The following is an 11,572-nucleotide window of genomic DNA, read 5'->3' as shown; positions in this document are numbered from 1 at the left end:
GGGCCCCAGGGGGCCCCAATCCCCCCAAATTAAGGAATCTTAAAAAAATTGGGGCCCTTTTTTTTATCATACATTTTCATCTTCTACTTGAGAATGCCTGGTCAAATTTTAGTAGAGCTATGAATAATTTAGATTAGTGACTGCGTTAAAGGTGAACTTGCGATACTCAGGTGAGCGCTAGACCCGCGGGTCTCTTGTTAAATTTGCTATCAGCCTGATAGGTCAATGAAAAGGGAAACTTTACGCATGAGTGAACACCTTTGTTTTTATCTTCCGAGGTAAAAAAGTACAAATTGCAAAAATGAACAAGTTGTCAGTCATGCGTAAGTGCTCTTCCAATTAACAATAAGAACAAAAGACAAATTCAGCACAATTAGATACATGAATTAAGCTGCAAAAATAAACCTTTGATCTCTATAATATCATTGAAGCCCAAAATATCTATAAAGGCCAAAATTAAGGGAAAAAATGAAGAATCTGGGTCAAAGTCAAATTCAAATGAAGTAAGATAAGCAGCAATATTAACAAAAATGGTAGAAATTTCAATTTGTTTTCAAATTAGGAAAATTGTCAATAATACATTGCTCTTCTAGATTTATCTCATGACTCCTTAAATTACTAAGTAAAAAGAGTGAAATAAAGAAATTCTCTCCCTATATGTCGTTTGAAATTGAAGCTGACATAAAATTCTTATTTTCTCCGATTAGTTTCCCTCTTTGTATTTATTTGAGGTTATAAAGAGAACAAAAACCTGTTTTTGCTATTTCATTCATGTCTCCCATTGTTTTTGTTGTCATTGTTTTCTTGAAGGGCATTGCGAACTGAAAGACAATATGTCAAAATTTTGCAACTTTTACTTTTGTGCCTTGGACGCCAAAAATGAGTATGTTCACTCATGCATAAAGTTTCCCTTTGTATTAACCTACTAGCTCGATAGCCAATTAGATTACCTTTAATATGGTATAATACATTGATTTTTACTGGTTGTATATATATCGGTATCAAGATCCAGATGTTTCTTGCAATGTTGACGAAGAACTTTAATGGGAGGATTATATGTCATGTTATGCCATGTGATTACTGCGGAGGAGTAGTACGGATCGATGGTGATCACAAGCCAACCTTGCGTATCATATACGAGTGGGTGATGATCTGGTGCATCTCCGCCCCCTATGCGACTAGCACTAATCAGCTTATTTTTAAAGGGATAATATAGTTTTGATTGAGGTAGGGGATTCAGATTTTCAACTTTTTGCGAGATAATTAGAAACAACTTTAAATACGAAATACTGAAGTGCATACAATTCTAAGAGCAATGCAAAGTTTCTATGATGAAAATCGGTTTTGAAATGGCTGAGACATCCAAAAACAAAGTAAAACACAAAGTCGTCGTAAATAAATGGTGGGTCCCACCTTGTATTAGGACCTCTTTGTTTTACGAATATCTCAGCCATTTCAAAATAAATTTTCATCCAAGAAAGAGCAATGCAAGGTTTCTATGATGAAAATCGGTTTTGAAATGGCTGAGACATCCAAAAACAAAGTAAAACCCAAAGTCGTCGTAATAAATGGTGGGTCCCACCTTTTATTAGGACCTCTTTGTTTTGGGGATATCTCTGCCATTTCAAAATAAATTTTAATCCGAGAAGCTTTGAATTGCTCTTTCGTATTTCATAGGAGGTTTCTCATTATCTAAAAAAGAAATCCTCAAAAAAAAAAAAAATCGTTGGAAACCTGAAGCCCCATCTCAGCCGAAACTGTACCATCCCTTTAAAACCGCTACACTCGTTTCTCTTCTTCATCGCGAGAGCTCACTTCGCTCGTCTCACACCGATGTATGTTATTCATTATAGATCCGGCATGGGCGTTCTGAAATAAACATTCATTAGTTTTATACCGAGGAAAAGTGGCACTGTAGATCCATATCTAAGTATAACTGCAGGGGGACATTCGTGTCACATACATCATTAGAGAAGAGAGAACGAAACATATCTACCAGATGATATTCATTACACCCACTTAAGCTTAAGAGGCGATTTCCCGGCGCATTTGCAGACGAATTTTGAAGAAAGGATGATCAACCATGAAATAATTATTTTAAAAAATACTAATACTGTCATGCAGAAGAGCAGATAATGTTCTTAGAGTGGGAGGACACTTCTGAGAAGGAGGAGGAGGAAGAAATAATCCACAGACAAAACGTGCATATCTAGGCTTAGACTGAGCTTGGGTAATCAGAACAAGGATGCAGAATAAAATTTCAAGATAATGAGAGGGAAAGAATAAAAACTATCGAAAGCTATCAAGAAAATGATTGTTTTAACAATCAGAGTCGAGGAAGCTAGATGATACGAAGAATATTATCGGCCGGGTTGGGGGGGGGGATGAGATATAAAGGGGAGAAAGCATTCGGAAAGACAGGTTGGAAATCGAACACAATGAAACAGGAAGATGAAGGGATGAAGGGCGATGACGAGGAAGAGAAAGAGAATGAAAAAGATGAGATGAAGACAAGAGGGAGTGGGGAAGACGCACAAAACAATTCGTCTTAACAGCGATATGAAACGACGAAGAAGACGATAGATTGGAAGGAATAACATGTAGATGTGGCTAATGGTATGTTAAATTGAAGTTGATTCCATTTGTCTTTATTTATTTTTTTTTTGTGCAGGATGACTTAGACGAACCACGCACACAATCAAAAATCAAATGATCAAAAAAAGTTTTGAAATTTTAAATTTCATCATGGTTTCATGAAGCAATATAATCATAAATCGCAATGAATGGGATGAGTGATCTATAAACGATACAATTCCGCCATAATGCTTTTACATTTTAGGGGATTCATTCTTTTTTAAGTGATTAGGGAACTATTTCATTTCACTATCATTTCATTTCATATATTTTTATCTTCAACAAAGAATATAAGTGTATACAAAACACATCATGTAAAAAAGTGATATTCATATTCTACAATATCGACATAGACACTATAAACACAAAACTATAACCCCATTCCCTTTAACCCTGCTATATCGTTACAACTGTAACAGCAAGTTGTTGTGAATGATTTCGTCTTGAGTTTTGTCACAAAACGAAAAAAAAGTAAGGATTTGTGTGTAACGAACGCGTGACTTGTAATGCCATGACATCACCAACTCATTTAATTCTCATGAAATATGTGATTGCGATCGATATCATAACATTATAAGGGAAAAAATGAGAGACCTAAAATTTTCAGATCTTTCTTGTTTTTCTGTTCATTTTCTATGAAACTCTCGATTGACCGAGCAGGAGGCAAGTAGGCTTGTCCTCCCACATCTCGCCCGCCAGACTCTCCCACATATATACTCCGCTGCTGGTATTTAGCGCTGTCATCGGGAGCCAGTCAACGACCCGTGCTGACAGTAACCCAGTTAGCCCCCCAACCGATCGCAATCAATTGGAAACAATTTGTGCGCCCCTCCCCACTGCTCCGTCAATACCCTTGCCCATTTGGCTTGTCCCATTTCCTGCCCGCGTCGGGTGCCGCAACGCACATCGAAGTTGAACTCCCACGTCACGCACGCGCGCTGTAACCTCGTCCGTCGAAATTCGTCTTTGATTCAATTCTTATATATAGAGCGAACTGCCCCTCCGTCAGCTGTCTGTTCATGTAAGTTTGATTTTGACTTGCTAATGCGAAATGAAAAGAGAGATAAAAAGAAGAAGTTTGATGAAGAAAGGAAAAAATAATTGATCACAATAATTGATGGTTAGTCACAACGATTTATTAAGGCACAAAATTGAATCACTTCATCTGGATTTACGGTCTTAATTCCGAGAACGGTTTCACATCCGATCCTTGACACTTCATCAGCCCGTCTGATTCAGAACTTACATCAATTAGTCTCAACGTAATTCATTATTGTGCCAAGTAAAAGACGTTATGGATAACGTTCCTCATAAGTTTTCAGTTGTGATTGTGATGTGGTTTTCAGTTGTGACGCGTGATAAAAGAGATATAATTATCATAGTCATTGCATCAAAATACATAGAAATGTAATTGCCTCTTCGTATACACTCTCAACGAAGGGCAAATTGCAAATACTAACTTATTAACCACAGACATGAATTTATTTGCTTTTTAGCTCAACTGAGCCAAAGGCTCAAGTGAGCTATTGCGATCGTCCTTCGTCCGGCGTCCGTCGTGCGTCGTCCGTCGTGCGTCGTCCGTCGTCCGTCGTGCGTCGTGCGTCGTGCGTAAACTTTTTACATTTACATCTTCTTCTTGAAAACCCCAAGACCGATTTTCATCAAACTTGGCAGGTAGCATCCCTAGGGGGTTAGGAACTCATTTGTTAAAATGGGCACCATGTCCCACCCAGGGGGCCCCCAGGGGGCCCAAACCCCCCAAAATTAAGGAATCTGTAAAAATCTTCTTCTCTAGAACCAGAAGTTATAGAGCTAAGTTAATACTATGAGTTAGTACATTAATGACTGTAGTTTCAAGTTTGTTCATGGCAGAATCAGGGGTGCCCCCTTGGGACCCAGGGGAGGGGGGTGAGGAGGGGTCCTAATGGGGCCTAAATTGTACATTTTTATCTTCTTCTTGAGAACCCCATGACCCATTTTCACCAAACTTGGCAGGTAGCATCCCTAAGGGGTTAGGATCTCAATTTGTTAACATGGGCACCATGCCCCACCCAGGGGGGCACCTAGGGGGGCCCACACCCCCAAAATGAAGGAATCTTTAAAAATCTTCTCTAGAATCAGAAGTTATAGAGCTAAGATAATACTATGAGTGAGTACACTGATGACTGTAGTTTCAAGTTTGTTCATAGGAGATCCAGGGGTGCCCCTCTTGGGGGCAGGGGTGGGGGGTGGTTGGGAAGGTCCAAATGGGGGCCTGAAATGTATATTTTCATCTTCTTCCTGAAAACCTCATGATGGATTTTCGTCAAACTTGGCAAGTAGCATCCCTAGGGGGTCAGGATCTCAATTTATCAAAATGAGCACCATGCCCCGCCCAGAGGGCCCCAGGGGGCCCCACTCCCCCCAAATTAAGGAATCTTAAAAAAGTTGGGCCCTTATTGTACATTTTCATCTTCTACTTGAGAATGTCTGGTCAAATTTTGGTAGAGCTGTGAATAATTTAGATTAGTGACTGCGTGAAAGGTGAACTTGCGATACTCAGGTGAGCGCTAGACCCGCGGGTCTCTTGTTAATATTTCATTATACAAAAACCATTCAGAGTCTCGTGAGACAATGGTGTCTTCTCTCTTATGTAATCTGTTCATATGGCTGCGATGGAAGCATTCCATAACTAATGATTTATTCTCTAATGAAACTGTTTAGTGCAAGTGTGTTTGTTTGTTTGTTTGATTTTGCATTATCTATTAAGGTTGACTGAAAATGGAGTGAAGTTGTTTACGAAACGGAATCCCTGTGTAAAAGAATCCCTGTGTAAAAGAATATCCTAATCCTATCTGTTTTGACAGACGTTTTTTTTTTTTCTTTAAACAGAACACGAAATTTTCTTTAAATACATCGTAATGCTATATGCGATTATAATTTTCTTTTCTAACCTATAGATAATCAGAAATCACCGCCGCGCCGGGGCAGACGATGGTAGTGTTAGTTACCGCCAATTGGTGTCAAAGAGACCTAGCAGGTGTTGTTGTCCAATGAAGTGTGTCTGCCATAGTTATGAGTCATTAGCTCGCATTAATTGCCGGCTAATTTCTGTACCTTCCAGGGCCAAGTTATTGTGGATATCGTCAATGGCATTGTGGTTTGGTGGGCCGGAAAGGGTTAAACCAGCTCAGATCCTGAAATTCGATTAAGAACCGGTCGCACAATGTTATCGGGTTTTTCTTTTCGCTCGGTGTGTCCTTTCTCGAATGATTTGAAGTTAAAGCTCGTGATTCCACCTGCTTCTTGTAATCATTTATGAAAAATAATTGAAAGAGACTCTCCATGGTACCAAAGAGCACATGTCCCATGCGCTTTTTAAAGGGATGGTATATAGTTTTGGCTGAGATTGGGATTCAGATCTTTACTTTTTAGATATAATCAGAAACCACTTATAAAGAGCATACAATTCTAAGATGAATTTAGAGTTAATTTGATGAAAATTGGTTTTGGAATGGCTGAGATATATATATATAATATATATATATATATATATATATATATATAAATCGGATTTCAGATAAGTGGTTTCTAATTATCTCGGAAAAAGTTAAAACCCAAATTCCAACATAAACCAAAACTATACCACTTCAAGAACCACCATGAACAACTTTCCGCATAGTCTCCCTGCGACTTTACTCGGTTCGGGAAGACATAACAATATGAAAACTGTGTGTAGTCTGTATTCAGCTCAATTCTTTTTTACGCTATCATCATTATTTCAATGTCAATTTGAATTTCAATTTATTTATTTCAATTACCGTTCAATCTACCGCTGCATGGTCCAGTGAACTTCCGTTTGCTTTCGTAATGAACAATTTTGAACAATCTGGAACAACAATTTCTCTCACGCCAAGTTTTCCTGACACTGACAATCTACAGGCTTAAGATAATCCATCAAAACATATACCACCATAATGATGTCAGTATGATTATAATATGAATAACCAATGACTTTTGGATGTAGAATTGGGTTACAGTTAAATGAAAGATTGCCAACTTGATTATCGACTAATTGTGTACAGTCTCCCAAAAGGCTTAAACATGTTCATACTATTTTTTTTTTCGTTCATGTTTTCCACTTTCAGTTGTTGGACGAGAAGACCATGAGTGTGTTTGAGTCAGCTGAAAAGTTTGATTACTGCAATATTCTAGTAACAAAGTACACATAGGTTGGCGTCGTTTCTTGATATCTGGATATCATTCAAATGTTTGTTCGGGGTCCTTTCTTTACAGCTCTGTGTAATCCAACATGCCGAAACAACGGGCGGTGCATACGACCCAATCAGTGCTCATGTCTGGCAGGGTACTTCGGCTCTCGCTGCCAATACGAGGCCTCGTACGTCAGGTCGAGCACGGGGTCGAGGCCGGGGAGTGTCTCGTCGTCGTCTGGACGGTCGACGGGTACGGTGATCCTGAGACCGAGTTCGAGCCAACCTGTGGGATCGAGCCGAACAATCACTAGCACGTCCATCTCGAGACCGATACAGAGCGGGAGAACGACCATCATCAGACCAGGCTCCTCACGAACAACTAGTTCCAGGACTTACATTTCGAGAGTAAGGCCAGGATCTGCCAGCACAGGTTCCAGGACTTACTCTCTGACGTACACCACTGGAAGAGGTGAGAAAGAAAACTGATCCGTAAAGCTATACCAGTCTACTAGAGCTGTTATGTTCTTTGTATTCAAATTCTCATAGTTGTCATGATTGCCCGAGTTACTGTCCGACTTAAAACATGAATACATATAATTATATTCTTTGCTACATATCTTTCTTTTCTTTTCTTTTCTTTTCTTTTTCTTTTTGTACAACGGATATGATAGTTAGCATTTGTTGAGGTAGTGCAGACTCTGCAGTGGGCGAGATTTTAGCATGGAGCTGTGTAGCTCCATTGTTTCATCATGAGTAGTAGCAATAGTAGTATCATTCTTTTATTTAATCAAAGTTAGTATATGTCACAAGGTAATTCGTTATGGAATCCAAACAAATCCTAATACCTCACTTAGATGAGCTGCTATGAAAAAAAGAATGAAATAAAGTAAATCGAAACAGTTTCATTTCAAAATTGCTTGTAAGTTCTTCGATGAGTCCTTTATCTTCAAGATTCTAGACAATAGATGCAAATTAAGTCGTGAAGATAATATATCAAAATTGAAATTAAACCACAAGAAGCAGTAATAAACGCTTACTACGCCAAAGCGAGGAGCTGGGGGGGGGGGGCACGTTTGCGTTATTATTTTGATTTTCTCTGTTGAAACGTACTAGAATCACTGAAGAAAGTCAATGGAAACTCTTAACAGAGAAATCAACGTCTTTCAACAAGTGATGTCAAACGTTGAAAGTATGCACACGAGATTTAAAATTATAATCATACTGACATCATTACGGTAGTATATGATTTGATAGATTATCTTCTGTCTGCAGATTGTCAGTGTCACGAAAATTTGGCTTGAGAGAAATAAAAACATTGTTCGAGATTCTTCAAAATTTTTCATTTCGAAAGTAAACTGAAGTTTACTTGAAAGGCGATCGATTTATATGAATGCGTAGTTAGCTGGATGAATGAATTGGGTGGATAGTATGTTGGTTGAAAGATAGAGAGATAGCTAGATACATGTACATGTAAATAGGTAGATAGATAGACATATAGATGAATAGATAGTGACCCGACATATTGCTTCTGCGACAATTGCTCCGGTATTATTTTCTCCAAGGACTTCAGGTTATGTATAGCGTACGTTAGAATTGTGATAGAGTTTTAGGTTTAACTTGATATGAGGATTAAGGTTAGGCTTAGGGTTATGTTTTTGGTTAAAAATTATGTTTGGCTTTGCCTGCAGATATTTCAGTTGTCGCAGGAAGCAAATGTCATGGAACCAAATGAAGAGTTTGTTTGCAAAAACCGCTAAGTCCATATTTGTCAAATGGAGATATTTGCGATTAAACGTCAAGAAAAATAAAGGGAATAATAAGAAAATTTTTGCTTCTTTTGACCATAACTTCAAAAATATACCTTTATATGTAGTGACCAATATATCATTTAAAAGGTATTATTTTGTACTTTATGACAGAGACCGTACTTCAAAATCTTCAAAAATGGACTTATCGGTTTTTGCAAACAAACTCTTCAAATAGATATACACCATGATGAGTAGATAGAAAGATGGTAAATACATAGACGGACAGTATACAGTGGTTGATAGAGAAAGAGGTGATTGCGAGATAAGACGACCAGGATAGAGAGATAAACCGGACGTATAGTCACATGGGTAAGTAGGAACGCGCTGGTTGCGATTGGTGTCGTTCCACCCGATCACGTTCGGTTTCCGTCAAGAAACGACCCCCTGGGAAGCGGAACGGGGACCCGAATCGGATGAAGAGAACAATCAGAGACCATGTCATAAATAGCACAAGTCATATTTCACTGATTCACTCTGGGAATATGCCGATTGAATGCGATTTCCGTTATGGGAGTAGTGAGGTAAGACAATCTTTGTTTCATTATTGCTGTTATCACTTTTTTTTCCTCCTCTCTGTCTCTTGCTTGGTTAGAGACGTTCGAAAAAGAACGAGCCGGTTTTGGTTCAGATGGACCCGCGTTGATTAATAGCTTTCTTTACGAGAGATGTTGTACCGAAATGTTTAGGGACTTCCATCGTACCCGATTTCCAGGTCACGTTCAGGTTTGTCAGTCACTTGAACGAAGTTGATGAAGCTTGCATGCAAGAGCAAACGAGTCGCGAGTTTCTCCGGGACAGGTGGCCGCATGCTGATGTGTTGTTCGTCTGCCAAGTGAGTGGGACGGCTACGGGAAGACAAGAAGACAACCCCGCGGGTTGGGCTGCATCAATCACCGTGTGTTCATGTCGTGACTATTGCTTGGAGTACATGAGATGCCTCAATTGCGGTACTCTTCGACGAGGTCGCGTATACAGGATACGAGAGGATATAAAACTGAGAGGATAAAAAGAACGACAAAAATCGAAAAAGAGGAGAATATATCTTTTTTTTTTCTTTCTGGAAAGAATTAGCTTTCGATATAAATATCAACGCGCCTGTCTATTTCCATAAGCGAAAACGTCGTTTTGACGGTGTAAAGATATCAAAAAGAAAAAAGCAGAAGGCCAGCAAGGATATATGGCCGAAAAACATACGTAAGTCATCCAGAGCGTTCGCGTTCTGCCAAGTTTTTGAGGCACTGACTTAAAGTGGTTATCACGAACTTTGTCGGAAATAATCGGAACGGCATGCAGCCCAAAGGCGCATACATGCCAGAATTCTCAAGAACTCTTCCCTGGAGAAAAACTGTCTGTCCTTTACAGGAAGAAATGTATTATTCCTCATCTTTCCTTGACCATCATTAATGATTTGAGAAGATTAAAAGGACAGTACTTCTTATTTTTAGAATAATTCCTACTGATGCATCGGTGGTAACTGAAATTAACTTGCGCTGTGTAGCAAGGACGAATAACAATCACTTCATAGCTCTCACATTGAAATTATATCATTATTGAAAAAAAAATCATACAGAGCAAATAGTACAATATGTTCTTTTGATGCTGCAGCTGTTCGAATGTACAAAGTATTTTATATTCTATAGCCATCACAACACGTGAACTCACGACGCATTTTTTCTTTTGTCACATTTTACATTATAGATATAAAAGTTTAAAATCATGAAAAATGTAATATAGAATATCAAACTTGGTAGTTTGGGATTTCCTGTTAGCAAGGATATGTTTTATATGTAGTACTGCATATTTGTGTATAACTATAGTAAATATGATATCTAGATGTCCTGTTTTCAAGCCCTTCGGGTAGCTCTTTGTCCTACAGTATAGATATCCTTGATTCTCCCCCAAGTATAGTTATATATGGGATCCTTTGTTGCTTTAAGGAAACACGTCTATCCAAAGTTTAAAATGTTGCCTTTGCCATCAATTTGGACATCATTGTTATTGGAGCATTCTTCCACGATTCCCGGACATTTGGCAGGCACCGGATCTGTCAGCTTCTAACCACCTGTTTCGCGCAGGGTCGCTATGTGTCTGACTCTCCCGATCCATTTTGGTTTCGTCGCTCTAACCTTTCGAACCGAAACGATCGCTTTCTATTTTGGAAGTAAGCCCTAGTCGGATTGAGGGTGGCTTTTCGGAGATTTCGGAGACTTTTAGCGAAACCGTAATTGATGATATCCGAGAAGGAAGGGGTCTCTTTTTGTTTCATGCGCAAAGATCCGGAGGTTCCTGCAGAGGCCCCCATTGTGCTCCATAGCACACTCTTTGGATAAATAGCTTTGTGCAAAACATGATGGAACCGGGAAAAGGGGGAAGTGCAACAGGTGAACAGTGGTGTACTTGGTGCCCTAATTTGTGAAGAATCAATAATATAAGATGATTGATTCGCTTCATTATTGTTGACTCAGATGTGGTAGCCAAACCAGCGTTAAGCCGGGCTGATTTCTTTCTGATCCGGACTGGAATGTTACCAAGCAAGCAGTTGGTAACGTTTACGAAGAACTGCTTTCATAATACACTGTACCTTCCAAACGCGGTATATGACACCAGCCCCACACGGCGTGGAATGTGTGAATACTCGCCTAGTACCTCCTTGTTAGGAGCATGGAGCTGCTACGGAGTACGTCCATGTTAAAAGTATGGAGCTAGGGTCTACATAGCCTTATGGTAGGAGCAGGGTTGCATTAGTGAATGCACTACATTCATGGCTTCCGTGAATGATTCTTCCTGTATATCATAGAGACACTCAAAGAAAAAAAAAACTATCAGAATATCATATCAAAGATTCAATATTTTAATGATGCTTTGTATCCAAGTGAGCCCATTTGATCTCTGCAGTTGCCATCCTGAAATCCGCAAAGGGTTTTACTGTTTAAACTT

The 11,572-nt window shown here is 39.1% G+C and overlaps 1 protein-coding gene across 1 annotated transcript in view; it reads left to right on the top strand.

Moving 5' to 3' along the window:
- Positions 1 to 2,438: 2,438 nt before the first annotated feature.
- LOC140230397 (uncharacterized) overlaps positions 2,439 to 11,572 on the top strand; it is a 121,902-nt gene continuing 112,768 nt past the window's right edge. Inside the window, exons 1-2 of the mRNA XM_072310582.1 lie at positions 2,439 to 2,520; positions 6,910 to 7,296. Of these exons, the coding sequence (XP_072166683.1) occupies positions 2,439 to 2,520; positions 6,910 to 7,296 (469 nt within the window). The remainder of the gene's footprint in view (positions 2,521 to 6,909; positions 7,297 to 11,572) is intronic.

Source organism: Diadema setosum, chromosome 1 (assembly GCF_964275005.1).
Source record: "Diadema setosum chromosome 1, eeDiaSeto1, whole genome shotgun sequence".
NCBI classification, from domain to species: Eukaryota; Metazoa; Echinodermata; class Echinoidea; order Diadematoida; family Diadematidae; genus Diadema; species Diadema setosum.
This window is presented reverse-complemented; position numbering and strand designations above follow the sequence as displayed.